Source organism: Prionailurus bengalensis, chromosome D3 (assembly GCF_016509475.1).
Source record: "Prionailurus bengalensis isolate Pbe53 chromosome D3, Fcat_Pben_1.1_paternal_pri, whole genome shotgun sequence".
Classification (NCBI taxonomy): domain Eukaryota; kingdom Metazoa; phylum Chordata; class Mammalia; order Carnivora; family Felidae; genus Prionailurus; species Prionailurus bengalensis.
The window spans coordinates 66841590-66858816 of NC_057356.1; the positions used below are offsets into that span (position 1 = coordinate 66841590).

The following is a 17227-nucleotide window of genomic DNA, read 5'->3' on the forward strand; positions in this document are numbered from 1 at the left end:
CAGCGATGGTTGTCTGAGCTGCCGTCTGGTCAACCTGGATCGGCCACTAATGAGCCCGGTGACCTTCGGCAAATCTTCAGAATTCTGTTCCCATCTTTCAGGCGAGGGGAGCTGTCTCAGATGTCTCCAGAGCCCCGGACCAGAGTATCACAGAGTTAAGCTGTCTCCTCCATGCCCACCCTGCTCCCTCCTTGGGAGTCTAGGGCACCCCAATATTTAAGTGCCGCCCATGAATTCAAGGTGGAAACACTGTGCGGACCAAATGCGCCAGGTTGCTTGCTGGATGCCGTCTGGGGGACCCCCCGCCAGAAGCCCCTGTGCATAAGGGAGACAGTGTGCATCATCCATCACAGCTGAGGAAACTGAGACACTGGGTGAGAAATTACCTCTCAGCCAGAGGGTGGCAAAGCTAGACCTGGAACTCAGGAGTCCCGACTCTCAGTCTAGTCCTTGTGCCACCGACGTTCTGGATCCCGTCCCGGGAGCCGGCCGCACACAGCACGCGTTAGGGTCTTCCGTCCCGGGGGCTGGATCAGCCCCCTTAGCCTTTTGCCTCATGCACAGTGCACAAGTTCACCGCCACAACAGCACCCCCTCCGGGGAGCCCAGGGGAGCACCCTTCCCTTCCGGAGCCCATGACTACCCTCTTTCAGCCCACTCGCCCACTGATGGAGTGTGCAGTAGGAATCCACATGCCTGACCTGCTATTATTGCAAGGGTAACCTTGAGTTGGCTCTATGTGAAAAAAAAAAAAAAAAAAAAAAAACATAAAAGAAGAAAGTCATTCAGAAAACATCAGTATGTAACTTTCGTGGGAGGATAATCTGTTGAATTATTTATTCCCTCCCCCGCTCCAAGAAGGGAGCTGGGCTTTTTTATCCTCTTACTTTAGGGCCTTGTGGGTTGTGAAGGCTGAAAGCTTCCCAGCCCCCTGAAGAAACTGAGCTGGCACCAGGAGGGGAGGGGGTCCCCCAGGTCTAGGAGGGGTGGCTGGCAGAAGATGCTTCAAGTCCAGGAGGCCCGGGGTTTCCCCACCACTTCCCCCTCTAGACAGACAGCAGGGCCTCAGAAAGCCCACTGCTCGGGGCACCCCAGGAAACTGCACCTAGGGCTCCAAAAGCCTCCAGAAAGCAGTGCACAGACTGATCGAGGCTGGGGTGGCTAGGGAGCCCCCAACTGTTTGTTCCGCACAAACTCTGGGGTGGGGGCGGGGGGTAAAAAGAAGGCACCTCCATGATGATAGACTCAGTTACCCACCAGCTAGCTGGTGGATAAGGTGGGCTTTTTCTTTTTTTTGAAATAAATGTTTATTCATTTTTGAGAGAGAGAATGTGAGCAAGGGAGAGTCAGAGAGAGGCAGACAGAGGATCTGAGCGGGGTCTGGGCTGACAGCAGCGAGCCCAGTGTGGGGCTCGAACTCACGAACCGTGAGATTATGACCTGAGCTGAAGTCAGACGCTCAACCAGGTGAGCCACCCAGGCGCCCCTGGATAAGGTTTAATTAAAAGAAAAAAAAAAAAAAAAAAAAACGGGGCGCCTGGGTGGCGCAGTCGGTTAAGCGTCCGACTTCAGCCAGGTCATGATCTCACGGTCCGGGAGTTCGAGCCCCGCGTCAGGCTCTGGGCTGATGGCTCAGAGCCTAGAGCCTGTTTCCGATTCTGTGTCTCCCTCTCTCTCTGCCCCTCCCCCGTTCATGCTCTGTCTCTCTCTGTCCCAAAAAATAAATAAAAAAACGTTGAAAAAAAATTAAAAAAAAAAACAACAACAACAAAAAAAAGGAAATGAGCTCTTTCGCACCAAGTTTGTGAAATGAAATGGACAACCACTTTTCCATTATTAACCAGCAAATCGCTTGTGTTGTCCCTCACAGCTGACTGAGGAGACCTTTCCTTTGTCTTCACGCTATTTTATTTTTATTTTATTACATACATAGACACATTCCAAATATTTATTATATTATTCTATGTTTATCGAACAGCCCTGCCAGGCTGGGGGCTCGGATTCAACAATGAACAAAGTAAAGACAAAAGCCCTGCCCCAGAGGGAGGGACCTCAACCAGAGAGAGACGGATACGACGACAATAAGCTAACAGGTCATCGACGTGCAGTGTGTCAGAGGGTGAAAGGTGCCGTGGAATAAATAAAGGGCGGCGAGGGGGTAAGGAGTTTCGGGTCAGGGCGTCTCTGAGAAGGCGATATGGGGCAGGACAGGAAGTGGGTGATGAGGCAGCAGGTGGGTCCGGAGGAAGGATGTTCCAGGAGAGCGCCAACACCTGCAGGGGCCCCGAGGCCGGAGGTGATGGCTTCTCCTGGGGCTGGCAAGAGTGACCCCGCGTGAGACAGGGCAGGCGGCAGGTGATGGGGCATGCGTTCAGAGAAACAGCGCCACCTTTCTGGTCCCTCAAAACCATCTGAGAGGGAGATGAGACCAATGTCATCTTCTGAGGAGCCAAGAGCTCAGCTGGGCCACCAGGAGTCTGCAAGCGCTAAGGCCCCCCAGGCCTCCCCCAGCTCCGGGTCCACAGAAGGAACTGGTCAGAAAAGGCCTCTCCGAGAAGGTGCTTGGACCTTCCCACCCGGATCAGGACGGAAACGCCTGCCAGCTGGGAAGCCTTTTCAGTGGGATTAATGGGCCTAACTGCCAGGTTCCCCGTGCTCCCTCGCCTGTCCCCGCTCCTGACTCACCAGTGACTCACTACTTCTCTGTGAAGGGCCGGGTGGTAACATCCCCCTCAGAAGAACCTCAGGAGGGCAAGGGAAGTGGATTCATCCCCAGGGTTCACCCAGTTGGGGCAACAGAAAAGCTGTTGTAGTGGGAGCTTCCTGAGGGAGGAGCAGAGGAGTGGGGGACTGTCCTCCCCTGAGGCACTGCAGAGGTCTCCTTGAGAGCCCCCAGGCCTGGGACCCAGGGTCCCAGGGGGCAGATAGAGCCTCCTGGATTTAACGGCCGTCCGTGGCTTTGCCGAGGCTTCTGGCTAAGGAGCTGCTGGGCCAGGGCCCGGGGCTGCCCGAGCACTGACAGTGCTAGGGCAGGGGCAGGGGCAGGGGAGGTGCACATGTAGACACCCAGCCAGGGGAGGGGTCCAGAGAGAGTGAAACCAGACAAGCTCCAGGCACAGTCCTGAGACCACCTTGCCACCCCCAATCTACAGACCACGGAAGAGCCTGGGCCCCTCAGCCGACATCCAAACATCCAGCGTTCTCTGGGCCGCTGTTCCAGACCTCCCTTCCAAGAGGGGCTGCGGCAAGTGGAGCACGGGGTGAGAGAGGAGCTGCGGGCACACACACAGCCCTCCTGCTGTCCTCTGGCACTCCGGGCCCAAATGGCACACCACAGTGAGCAGAGTGGGGACCCCTGGCTCCTTGGAAGGCAGAGGGGTGATGGAGACATCGGGGGCGGGTCCCCTCAAACACTCATCCATGCATTTAGTCCAACCGCTCTGAGAGCTCCTGCTAATTCTGTCTTTTCCCTCTGATGACGTGTCCCAGATCCTGTGTGTGCGCGTGTCTCCGGGGTCAGCAGCCCACACTCTTCTCCCCAGCCTGGGGAACCCCGTCCGGCTGAACTTCTCCAGTCATTTCATTCCTGCACCAGCCTTGGCTCCTGCTACGGGTTGTATCCGTCCCTCCGAAATTCGTATGTTGAAGTCCTGACCCCCACTACCGGGGAAGGTGACCTTACTTGGGAATCACAGACGGTATTAGTTAAATTAGGATGAGGTCATACTGGAGTAGGGTGGGCCCCCATATAAAAAAAGGAAATTCGGACAGCGACACGTACGCGGGGGTGGGGGAACGCCATGTGAAGATGAAGGGGGAGACCCTATAAGCCGACGAAGGCCAAAGATGACAGGCAAAGCCGCAGAAGCTACGGGACAGGCATGGAACGGGTTCCCACTCACAGCTCGCAGAAGAACCAGCCCTGCTGACACCTTCATCGTAGACTTCCAGCCTCCAGAACTTTCGGTTGGAGCCGCCCAGTTTGTGGTACTTTGTTACAGCGGCTCCACCAGACCCTACTAGGGTTGCTTCTCTGATCCTCTAGGGCAAGACCTTCCTCTTCCTTCAAGACTCCCCTCAAATCCTCAGCCTCGTCCAGTGATTCCCAAGCTTGGCTCTGTGGAGCACTGGGGTACCCTGTGAGACTCTGCAGAGGAGAGAGGGGACGTGGTGGAGGGTGGGGGTGAGGAAGAGGGAGCCAGGTGGGGAGGACTGGAGCCCCCACCCTGTTTCAAACCGGTAGTCTCCTTTATCCATTGAAGACACAGGTTTCCACAAGGACTGAGGCCACAGGAGTCTCTCTGTCCTAGAACCCCAGCCCACTTGGTCCTTAGTACGTAACAGAGTTTGTGAACGTTTCATGAGTAGTTGGTCCCTCTCCCCCTATGAGCTCCTTGAAAGGGAACCTGTTTGCTACATCTCGGCAACCAGAAACTCGAGCCAAACAATCCAACAGAAATACACCAGGAGCCACATCCATAATCTAGAATGTTCTGCTAGCCACAATAAAAACACCTAATAAAATTCCACAGAAGTGACTACATACGGACACACAAATGAGTGGTGTGTAAAACCAGTGAAGTCTGAATTAGGTTGATGGATTGTATCAATGTTAATTTCCTGGTTGTGACATCGGTACTATAATTTTGCAAGATGTTACCATCTGGAGAAACAGGAGTAGGGTATACAGATTCTCTCCCGACTATTTCTTACACCTGTATGTGAGTCTACAATTCTCAAAATAAAAAGGTTTCTACGAAGTAAAAAAAAAAAAAAAAAGTGAAATTAATTTTAACAATATATTTGTATTTAATCTAATATATCAAAAAAATTGTCATTTCAACATATAATCAATTTAAAAATTAGTGGGATATGTTACATCTTTTTTCATATTATGTCTTTGAAATCTAGCGTGTATTTTATACTTACACACAACACACCTTAGTTTAGATCTGTCTCATTTCCGGTGTTCCACAGCCACACGTGGCTAATGGCTATTATATTGGGCACCAAAGGTCTGGTATAGAAAGGGCACGGAAGTTATGCTTGCTGAATGAACGAACAAACTAATGAATGAATGAACAAACGAACGAATGAACGAATGAAGCGAGAAGGCAAGCACTTAATCAACCAACCCAAGGCGAGGCTGAGTGAGACTGGATGTGCAGAATGCCTCCACCCCACCAGCTGGAGGGCACTGGGTGGGAGCTGTGGGAACATCAGCTCTACATGCACTGGACTCAGAGTCATGAACCTGTGTCAGGACAGCAGCCCAGCCTGACAGGGAAGAAAGAGAAAACACTCTTTTTCTCTTAAAGGAGAGTCCCGCCTCCTTTAAGCCTTCTTTTGGAAGGTTGTGGTTTATTTCTGGGGAAACAGCAGTGGTGATCCCAGAAATACTGATCCTCAGCCTAATGGGCTGGGGAAGAATGGAGGGGGAAGAATGGTGAGCTGGGGTTGGGGGGGGTGGAGGCAGAGGCTTAGGTTCCTTTGCTCAGAGACTCAACAGAAGCAGCACAAATCGCATACACTCTCAGGCTGGGGTGAGCACGGATGCATTTCATTCTCCCAATAAGCTTGGCACCCTCACTGTGCGGTGTCCCACACGCCATCTCCTGGCTTACCAGCCTCGTTTCTGTCCCCCACCATCCAGGGGCTCTACAGGACCGTGGGCCCCTTGCAAACAGAATTGGCAAAGCCCGGCCCAAGCCTCTGTCCGGAAGGGCCAGCCCACCTCATCAGAGCCGGGAGAGAGAGAGCAGCCCTCTTGGCCATCCACTCACACTGCAGAGGACTCAGCAGAGACCAGAGAGGCCCCCCGGCTCACAGAGCACTAGGGAATAAAAGAAATTCAAAAGCCTTCGGTGGTTTCCATCACCTGCTCCTGCAGCCTCAACACCCCAGCCTGCCCCCTGAATCACCCTCCTGGAGCGCACTGGCTCTCCAAAGCCCACATCAGGTCCCACCCGGCTACCCATCATCCCAACTGCTCTCACCTTTGAAACCTACGAAATTTGTCGTCTATGCCACACAGTTACAGGCTTATTTATACAGTTTACATATTTTTGATGTCTGTCTCTTTAAGTGTGGTGTAAGTTCCTTAAGAACATGTATCATATTTAATAAGTCTTCGGTAACATCCCCTCCTCCCCCTGGTTCAAAGCTGAGTGCACATTTAGTTGACGTTTGTCTGTTTTTAGGAAAAGTTTAGAGGTTCCCTTTGTATGTATCCATTCATTCAATGATCAATGTCAGGCACTGTGCTGGGTCCCGGGAATTGGGAGATGGGTAAAACATCTCTTTTAGGGGCACCTGGGTGGCTCAGTCAGTTAAGTGTCTGACTTCGGCTCAAGTCATGATCTCATGGTTTGTGAGTTCGAGCCCCACGTTGGGCTCTGTGCTGACAGCTCAGAGTCTGGAGCCTGCTTCAGATTCTGTGTCTCCCTCTATCAAAAATAAATAAACATTAAAATTAAAAAAAAAAAAAACACCTCTTTTAAGGGTCTTACAAGCTTTGTGACCTCATACAAGTTACTCACCCTCTCTGAGTATTAAATGAGGATGACTGTCTCTGTTTAGCAGGACTGCTGTAAGGATTAAATGAAATAATCCTCCTTTAGGATTATCTCCTAAGGTCAGAGCCTGGCTCATAAACCCTTAAGGAATGTTAATAATATCATTAGCTAATGAATCCTTCCCCTGTGTGTGGTGGGGAAGGGGCGGGGGTCCTTACACACAGGGTGGAGGGCTAAACTAGAGATGTTTTGGATGAGAGGGTCTTAGATGAGAAGTGAGTGGGCCTGGATAAGTCAAAGAAGAGATGCCAAGTCCTCTAAGAGGTAAAATTTCCCTGAAAAAGTACAGATGTCAAAAAGAAAAGAACTGGCCAGAGAAAGGGGTAGGGAGAAGAGTGAGAGAACAGCACTGTGCCTCTGGGGGACCTCTGGGGAAGGGACGGGGAGCTGACACCCCGACCAAGAGAGGAAGGGGCACACAGCAGGTCAGACGCGGGACTGCACTGAGGCAAGCAAGACTCCCGGGGTGCAAAATTGCAGTCAGCCCCTGATCCCAGGCTCGTGCAAGGGCAGGGGAGACCCCAAAGAGGAGGCCTCCATGAGTTCTGTCCCCTGGGTGCCTGGCTTGCCTCACCCGAGTCCCAGCCCTGCAGCAGGTGCTCAAGACAAGCTTGCTCTGACCAGAGAAATAAGGTCATGACCAGAGAAATGATAAGGACAGCACACACCCCGGTGGCAGTCAGCTTGGCATCTTTCTCCTCTCTGGGGGACCGTCCATCTCCACCAGGTCCCCACTAGGCACCCTTCCCCTCCAGAACCAGCCCCTGGGTAGACCCTCCAGCCCCTATGGTCCCATCTCCTGGGCTATGCCTGCTTCTCAGGGCAGCCGAACAGAAGGAGGGGTGGCTCCTCGAGGAGAGGCTTCAAACACACACTTCAGATACAGCACAGAGTCAGGCTGTGCTTTTCCTTGACCCAGTTTCATATCCTCAGGTCTCAGGCCTGCACCAGCCACATGCAGGCAGCCCAGATCTGCACCCTCCCGACACAGGAGAGAGCAAGGCTGGAGGGAAGAGAGCGTACAGGGGAGTTTTCTCCACGAAAGTCAGGACAAAGTAGACCCAACCTCTGCTCTGTGTGATGGAAAAAATAGAAAACCCAAATCATCTTTAACCATTAAAGGAATGGAATTAGTAACTTATGGCCTTCCCACAAGGAAAACATTAGGTGTGGATGGCTGTGCAGGCGAGTTCTACCAAGCTTTCAAAGAACAGATGATCTCAAACCTGCATAAATCATTCCACAGAATGAAGAGGGAATATCCCCCAACTCCTTTTATAAGACTGGTTTTTTAAAAAAAAAATTTTTTTTTAACGTTTATTTATTTTTGAGACAGAGAGAGACAGAGCATGAACGGGGGAGGGGCAGAGAGAGAGGGAGACACAGAATCGGAAACAGGCTCCAGGCTCTGAGCCATCAGCCCAGAGCCCGATGCGGGGCTCGAACTCACGGACCGCGAGATCGTGACCTGGCTGAAGTCGGACGCTTAACCGACTGCACCACCCAGGCGCCCCAAGACTGGTTTTAAGACAAGACAAAGGCAGCATTATAAGCGAAATTACACGCCAGTAGCATTCAATAACATAAGATACAATATCTTAAATAAAAATTTTACTCAACAAAATCTCACGTCACAGAAAATAAATAATACACTATCAACAAGCTGGGTTTATCCCTAAAATTATAAGTTTAACATCTGCTAATGGAATTTATCACATCAAAAGATTGAAGGCAAAAAAAACCTATATATCACCCAACCAAGGTAGAAAAATCATCTGCTAAAATGAATATCCAAATACCATAAAACAAGTAAGCAAAATGTGTTGGCATATTCTACAACGGAGTCGTCTTAATCTCTTAGAGCTTATCTATAAAAAAACCAAAACACTAAGCAGATATACTCACTGCAGACACTTGAACCATCATTCCCCTTAAGGTTAGATTTGGTCACACCATACACAAAACTCAACTCAAGTGGAGCAAAGACTTCAACCTAAGAGCTAAAATTATAAAACTCTTAGAAGAAAACACAGGGGTAAGTCTTTGTGACGCTGGTCAGCGGGCATGGGCACTGGCTTCTTAGATACGGTACCTAAAGCACAAGAGACCAACAGCAAAAAACATATACAGGAATCAGAATTCACCAGAATTAAAAACTTTCACGCTTAAAGGAAGTAAAAAAGTCAACCCCCAGAATGAGAGAAATATTTTAGAAATTATATATTTGATAAGGGACTTATATTTAGAATCTACAAAGAACTCTCACAATCATAAAAGGACAACTCATCCGATTTGAAAATGGGCAACGGATCTGAACAGACATTTCTCCAAAGAAAATATACAATTGGCCAGGAAGTACTTGAAAGTCTGTTCCACATCGTTAGTCATCAAGGAAATATGAAATCAGACCCACAACGAAATACCGCTTCAAACCCATTGAGATGGCTATGACCAAAAGGATAGACAATAATGAGTGGGTTTTTTTTTTTATTTAAAAAAAAAAATTTTTTTTTCAACGTTTATTTATTTTTGGGACAGAGAGAGACAGAGCATGAACGGGGGAGGGGCAGAGAGAGAGGGAGACACAGAATCGGAAACAGGCTCCAGGCTCTGAGCCGTCAGCCCAGAGCCCGACGCGGGGCTCGAACTCACGGACCGCGAGATCGTGACCTGGCTGAAGTCAGATGCTTAACCGACTGCGCCACCCAGGCGCCCCTTTAATGAGTGTTTTAAAAACTGTGGAAAAATTGGAGTGCTCACGCACTGCTTGGAGGGAGTATAAAATGGTGTAACCACTTTGGAAAGGAGTCTGGCAATTCCTCAAACGGCGTAACATAGCGTTACCACATGACCCAGCAATTGCACTTGCCAGTATATACCCAAGAGAAATGGAAACGGATGTCCACACAAAAACCTGCACACAAATGCTCATCACACCATTATTCATAACAGCAAAAACAAGAACCGAATCTCTACCACTGAAGAACGGACAAAATGAAGCCTATTTATAAATGGAATCCTATTGAGCAACAAAAAGATAAAAAGAAATGAAGTACTTGACGCATATTATAACATGGATGACCTTTGAAAACATCAAGCTTAATGAAAGATGCCAGTCATATTGGACACATAGCATATGATGCCATTTTGTACGAAATGCCCAGAAGAGACAAACCTATAGAGACAGGAAATACGCTAGAGTGTGTATATATCCCTACAGCTGGGAGGGATGAGAGTACTAGGAGTCATGATGGTTAAAGAGTCCTGGGTTTCTTTTTGGGGTAATGAAAATATTCTAACATTGATGGCAGTGATGGGCACACAATGGTGTGAATATACCCCAAGTCATTTAACTGTACGCTCTAAGTGGGCAAATTATATTTTGATAAAGCTATTTAAAAACAAAGTTTAAAAAGAAGGAAAAAATGAGGATTAAGGCCAGGATATTCACTATGACATTTTTATTGAACATTACAGCAAAGGTCCTAGCCAACTCAATAAGACAAGAAAACGAATTAAGGTATAGGGTTGGGATAAAAGAGAAAAAGTCTATGTAGAAATTCCAGAAGACTCTACAGATAAATTATTGTCCTTATGCATACATTATCCAGGTTGCTGATTATATAATCAGTATACCAAAAAAAATCAAATTTATTTCTATATACTAGCTACAAGTGCTTAGAAAATATAATTTTTAAAATTATGTTTTTATGGGGCGCCTGGGTGGCTCAGTCGGTTAAGGGTCTGACTTTTGATTTCAGTCCAGGTCATGATCCCAGGGTTCATGGGATCCAGTCCCAAGTCTGGCTCTGCACTGACAATGCAGAGCCTGCTTGGGATTCTCTCTCCCTTTCTCTCTGCCCCTCCCCCGCTCACTTGCATTCTCATTCTCTCTCTCTCTCTCCCTCCCTCCCTCCCTCTCTCTCTCAAAATACATAAACCTTAAAAAAATAAAAATTAGGGGCACCTGGGTGGCGTAGTCGGTTAAGTGTCCGACTTCAGCCAGGTCACGATCTCGCGGTCCGTGAGTTCGAGCCCCGCATCGGGCTCTGGGCTGATGGCTTGGAGCCTGGAGCCTGTTTCTGATTCTGTGTCTCCCTCTCTCTCTGCCCCTCCCCCGTTCATGCTCTGTCTCTCTCTGTCCCAAAAATAAATAAACGTTGAAAAAAAAAATAAAAAATAAAAAATTAAAATTAAAAAATTAAAGTGAAAAAAAAAAAGGCAGGTTGAGACCAGATTGTACAAAAATCTGCAATGACCTTTCTTTCTACCTAAAAAAGAAACAACAACGACAACAACAAAAACAACTATTGCCCTTTCCCTGACCCTCTGTTAAGGTGTAAGTCCTAGAAGTCCCCAGCACTCTAGGGATGCAAGTCTATGTGAAGTAAAAGCTTCACTAACAAAGGAGCATGGAGGCAGTGGAGGGCTTAAAGGAAGAGGGTACAATTTTCATGCCCCTGATTCTAGAAACTCCTTCTTTTGTTTGACCCATCCTCCCCAAATCCAAGTGGGCCGTATCCTACCTGATCCCTCTGCTGTGTGTGTCACAGGTGACTGCTCCTTGCCTGGCACCAGTATCCCTTGGTTTCCTTAACACCTGTTCCCCTCTACTCTATGCAGCCTCAGTTTCCAGAGCCAGCTCTCCTCTCCAGACCCTTAGGTGCCGGCATACCTCAAGGCTCTCCTTTGTGCCCCGACCTTCATCATCTTTCAGTCTGTTCTCTCCTGGGTGACCTCATCCAACCTCATCACAGGGACCAGTGTTTTTCCAACGAAGGGTTTCAAACCAACAGGTTATAAGATCGTGTGGGTGGTTTGCCCCTAGAATTTTTTAAGCTTTTGGATTGTGGTAAAATATACGCAACAGAAATTTACCATTGTAGCCATTTTTAAGTCTACAGTTCAAGGGTATTAAGTGTACCCAATCTGTTGGGTAACCATCACCCCCCTCCATCTCCAAAACTTTTTCATCTTCCCAAACTGAAACTCTGTACCCATTAGACACTAATTGCCACCCACCTCCAGCCTCTAGCAACCGCCATTCTACTTTCCGTGTCTATGAATTGACTACTCCAGGTGCCTCATGTAGGGGAAACATACCATATTTGTCATTTTGCGCCTGGTTATTTTGGCAGAATGTCTTCGAGATTCATCCACGCTGTAGCGTGCATCGGATTTCCCTTCCTTTTTAAGGCTGGATTTGTTTTTTAAAGTGAAGCGGAATAAAAAATATTAAAGCATATTTCTTTTTCTTTTCTTTTCTTTTCTTTTTTAACTGTTTATTTTTGAGGGAGGGAGAGAGAGCACAAGCGGAGGGATGGCAGAGAGAGGGAGACAGAGGATCAGAAGCAGGCTCTGTGCTGACAGCAGCGAGACCCGAGGTGGGGCTTGAACTCACTGTGAGATCATGACCTGACCCGAAGTTGGATGCTCAACCAACTAAGCCATTCAGGCGCCCAAAGCGTATTTCTTTCTTTCATTTTTTTAAAAATTTTTAACATTTATTTATTTTTGAGAGACAGAGTACAAGTGGGGGAGGGACACAGAGAGAGGGAGACACAGCATCTGAAGCAGGCTCCAGGCTGAGCTGTCAGCACAGAGCCCAATGAGGGGCTTAAACTCACAAACCGGGAGATCGTGACCCGAGCCGAAGTCGGACGCTTAACCGACTGAGCCACCCAGGCGCCCCAAAAGCATATTTCTTATCATAAGGCCAAATACTGTTTCACAAAATGTTTGTTTCAGATGGATGTGTATATGAGTGTGTTCGAGATCTCTGGTCTATTTCTTACTGTGGATAACAATGATAAAGGGTGGGAAAATGCTGATTTTGATGGTGACTGCACCATCTCCATTGCTAGCTTGGCTCTCCACCCCCACCCCGCCCACCCCCCCCCCACCCCCGCCCCAGTTCTGGAGCTCATTCCCAAGGAGCTGCAGGATTGCTCTAGGTGGATCTCTTGCAGTGTCTTAACAGATCCAGACTCAAATCTGTTACCCTCCTTCCTCCAAACATGCTTTTCTCACACATCTCCTACTTGACTCTCCACAATCAAGCCCTGCCTGCCTCACCTTGCACCCCGCCCCCCACTATACAGCTGTGACATTCTAGTTATGCAGAATTACTTCGCTTCCCTCTGCACTTTGCAGTCCTTATTCAAGCTGGGTTTCATCCCCCTTCCTTCCACCTCCCTTCATATGCCTCCATGTACCTTGAAACCATCCTGATCCACTATGACCCCCTACTCATTTTTGGAGTCCTTTGCTCACACCTCCAGTTTGGCTTATGCGTGTATCATGTGCCTTTCCGTCTTCCCAAGAGACTGCACGCTCCCCAGAGCCCCTGGGCTGTGTTCGTCTTGCACACCACTGTCCTCAGAATTTAGTGCACCGTTTAGCATACAGCAAATCTTCACTAAGTACTTGTTCAACCAAGAACAGACACGAGGAAGCCAAGAACATCAAGGACAAACTTCGCAGTTGTGTCTCTTGTTGTTTCTTCCCAATCCACAGAGTCTCCTTAGAGACACTATGCCCCCTGGGCCCTCTGCACTGCCCCCCTTCTCCCCTCCTGACCACCAGAGGTGTTTGCAAGATGGGTCCCCAGAGTCCTGACTGGGAACTCCCAGAAGTGACCACTGCACAGCACATTGAGAGGCCAGGCGTCCAAAGAAAGAACACATACCCACTCACATCCCCCGCTCCCTTCTAGTGAAACCTGTCCCTGACTCTCACGGAGACAGTCTGCGGTCTTTGTGCCCGTGAGCTCTTTGTGAGGTGGTTAACAGTGGAGGCTTTGCTGAATACATCATCAACCCAGCCCAGCCCAGACGCAAAGGGCAGCAGCCTTCAGGAATCCCGGAGGTCTAAAGGGGATCTGCCCCTACACCAGATTCTTCTCACTTTTGGCCAGGTTGTGACAATGGCCTCCCAGTCTCTCCCCATTGCTAACCTCTCCTTACAAAACCCAGAAAACCTTCCTTCCTAGTGGCTTTTATCATATCACTACTCTACTCAAAGACCCCATGTGGCTCCCTACAACTGAATGAACCAAGTTCAAACTGTCCTTCCCAATCCACAAAGCACCTACTGAAGCTTCTCCCCCAACGTTACATCTGGTCCTCCTTGTCCACACTCCCCCTTCTACCAGCTGGACCCATTTCTTCACTGCGTCTTCCGATTACCCTGGGCGCACACACACCACTTTCAATCATTTCTTCATTATCCAGTATTTATCGAGAGCTTACTGTGTGCCAGGCAACCATATTTGGTGCTCAGGGTGCAGGTGGGAACAAAACAGAGCGAATCCCTGCCTCCTGGGGCTTTCAGTCGAGAGCAGGGTTTCTCCACTTCAGCACTGGTAGTTGGGGCTGGGCGATGCCTTCTTGTGGGAGGCAGGTGATGCACTGTCAGATCTTTAGCAGCATCCCTGGCCCCTACCCTTAACGTGCCAGTAGCACTCTCTCCCAGTGTGACAACCAAAAATGTGCCCAGATACTGCCTGGGGGTAACGCTCCTCTCCCCGCAGAGAACTGTGGATCTAGGGCGGCAGGGGGAGCTTGCTACGAGTCAGCTGGGGAGCCTATGAAAAAAGCAGGTACTGGCTCCATCCCCCGAGGCTCAGATTCTGAGCCCAAGAATCTGCATTTCAGTGGCCCCGTGAGTGATTCTCATGAGGCTGTCTCAAGACCTCTGTCTGGGGAACACTCAAGTGTGGAGTGTTTTCCAGACAGGACACAGACCAATAATCACATCAGGTCAGTTCATCACAATGAGATGTGATGTGTAACAAACGAGACAGGTAAACAGGTAGGTGGGTAGTCCAGGCACAGGAGATGTAGAAGGGTGTGGCGCCTTTGCTCGCACCCTCTTCAGTTCTGGAATGTGCACTTCCCCTTCCCACCCACCCCCCCATGCCCCGAACACACCCACCTAAATCTTCTGCTTCCTTCAAGGGCCCGCTTAATTTCTACCTCCTCCAGGCAGTCTTCCCTAACTACTCCAGTCCACTGGAACTTCCTTCCTCCGGCAATTTAATTAACACTGACTACTTATCTATCTCCTTTGTGGTCCTTTTGTTTCCCCAAAGAGACCTCAAAGCCCCTGAACACCAGGACCGCGGAATCATCTTCACAGACCCTCACAGCAACCTTCCAGGATCAGGTATGTGCAGGTTCTGTTTGCCTGACTGGATGAGCCCAAGTCGATGGAGTGCAGCCTGGGAGGTGGCAGCTGAGATTTAGGGAGTCAGGATCTCTGTGTGAGGGAGGGATGGGAGGCAGCTAGCACCCCCACCCGACACCGACACCCGGGAGGGCTTGCCAGAGCAACCAGTTAGTAGTTGAGCTGGCGTTTCCCCTGGGCGCTGATGTTTTCCCACTGTTGACAAGGCAGCAGGGATCCCAGCAGCCCCAGTGGTGCTGCAGGTACCAGCAGGGTGCAGGAACCCAGAGCCACCCTGCTGCGTCGCAAGTGCAGGTGGAGGCCGTTTGGGGCCCAGCGGCCCTTGTGTAGGGTTATCTTGCAGGGGCAGCTGTGGCCGGAAGAGGAGGCAAACCCGGGCAAGCCAGGAAACTCTGAAACTGTCCTTCAAAGCCCCCCGCACCATGCAAAGCTCAGCAGCTGCTTTTAACCAGGCAACAGTGCTGCCTGGGGAGGTCAGGAGCAGAGGCCAAATGTCCACAAACGTCCTGGACAAGGGACCTCAGACTCCCCAGCTCTGGGACGTGGAAGGGGAAATAGCCTAACTGCCTGGCTTTCCTGCTTCTGGAAGGAAACCCAGCAGCAACCCTCACCCAAACCAGGGGCACGAACTAGAGGCACAAGTGACTGATGTGGAACCCAAACGACGGAAAGAGAACAACCGTTTTAATATTTGGAAGTCTGGAGAAGACAAGACGTGTATGCAGCTGGAGAGGCCTCTTGTTTTCCATCGGCCTGGGGGGAGGGGAAGTGAGCGAGCCTGGGGAGGCACCGGCAGCCAAGACCTGCAGCCCGAAGGAGAGGTAGGCTATTTCCAAAAGAGGCTCTGATGTGGGAGTATCCTAGGGTCAGCACTCTCCCGCAGCTCTGAAACCAGCTAGAGTAACCCGAAGCGTCTCCCGCACCCCCCCCCCACCCCCCAGCAGAAGGAAACGGCTGGCATTTCGCACACACAGCGACCGAGGCCGTGACACCTCCCACTGCTCTCTTTCTCTGAACGGGAGTTCGCGCGTGGACGGGGTGGGGTGGGGTGGGAAGCGAGCCAACGAGGGCAGAGCTAACTTCTGCCGCAGCTCTGACCTTCCGTGTAAGGTGGAGAAAGAACAATTTGTCTCAGAAGGGATCGGGTTGTGAGTTTCACACACCCAGCGGTTACTGGGTGATTAAAATTCCCTATCCCTGTGGCACCGTCCCGCCCACCTCTCACTCCCCACCTTACCCTGCACTCCTGCGGGGAGGGGGAATGCTTTCCACCTGGAAGCCCTAACAAAAGTTCAGGATTCACGGGGTGATCCTATTGGGTTTTGAGCCCTCCGCTCCTGGGAGCCTCCCCTCCAACCAAATGGCCACGGCACTGTAGATGTGGACGACTCCGATCTGACCCCGTGGCTCCTCGGGGCATTCAGATGGATTCATCGGCAGCTCGGCGGTTCGGAATTCCAACCTGCCCCCCATTGTCACAAGAGAACAAAGTTGTCGCACCCCTCTGGCCCACGCTGGGCAGGCGCTCTCCTCCCGCTGGGAGACGAGATGCGCTTCGGAGAGCCACGACCCAAACCTAACGCGGCAGTGCTGGAAGCCAAGTGCGGAGCCACGGTCACTCAGCCCGGGGACACCCGGGCCGACTCTGTGGCCGCCACCCGGGGGTTCGCCCGCGGGCTCCGTGCACCCCCCGCCCGCGCTCAGACTTTCTTACCTCTTGATGTAGTTTCTGCCGTACAAGATCTGTTGCAGCAAGGTCACCAAGGCGAAGGCGCAGATGAAGATGAAGAGTAAAGTTCGGTTCCCCAACAAATCCCGGTTCGCCGAGGGGTCGGCGTAGCGCATCCTGGCGGCCGCTCGCGCACGGCGGGGCGCGGCGGGCGCCGGGCGCCTGGCGGGCCCCGCAATCACGCGCGGGGCTTCGCGGCCCCGGAGGGCGCGCCGCCGACCGGGAGCCTCTCGGCGCTGTTAGGCGGGCAGGGGACGTGGCCAGGCAAAGTTTCCGCCCGGCGGGGCGGGCACAGGGGGCATCCGAGCGTGGCCGGCGCCAGGGCGGCGGGCAGTGCAGGGCTGGCCGCGGAGAGCTCGGCCGCAGCCCCGGGCCTTCCCTCCGGACGCCTTTACCTCTGGACGCCCGTGCCGGGCAGCCGCCGATTTCCCTGCGGAGAGGCGACTCCAGGTGCCCCGGGCGCGGGGCGGCCCCTCCCGCCGAGGTGACGACCAATGGGGAGCGGGGCCCGCGCGCCGTCCGCCCGGGCACCCAAGAGCGCGGCGCACCGCCCCCTCCGGCCAGGCTCGGGTAGCGGCCGCCCAGCGCGGCTCCCGGCCCCGGCGGGCCCCGTCCGACTCTCGGCCCGCAGCGAGGGAGCGCGAAGGTTGGCCTTCGGCTCTGCAGATGGGAGGTGGGGGACAAAACACCCGGACAGTCTGGCGAATGACGGGAGGGCGGTGGAGAGGGGGAGGGG

General features: G+C 51.4%; 1 protein-coding gene across 4 annotated transcripts in view; it reads right to left on the reverse strand.

Annotated features, from left to right (window-relative positions):
* ST8SIA5 (ST8 alpha-N-acetyl-neuraminide alpha-2,8-sialyltransferase 5) overlaps positions 1-16683 on the reverse strand; it is a 59749-nt gene extending 43066 nt beyond the window's left edge. For 2 of the 4 annotated variants that reach the window (XM_043558730.1, XM_043558732.1), the window contains exon 1: positions 16477-16683. In XM_043558730.1, the coding sequence (XP_043414665.1) occupies positions 16477-16607 (131 nt within the window). In that variant the 5' untranslated portion in view covers positions 16608-16683. The remainder of the gene's footprint in view (positions 1-16476) is intronic. The other 2 variants (XM_043558731.1, XM_043558729.1) reach the window with 1 other exon arrangement.
* Between the last annotated feature and the right edge of the window lie 544 nt (positions 16684-17227).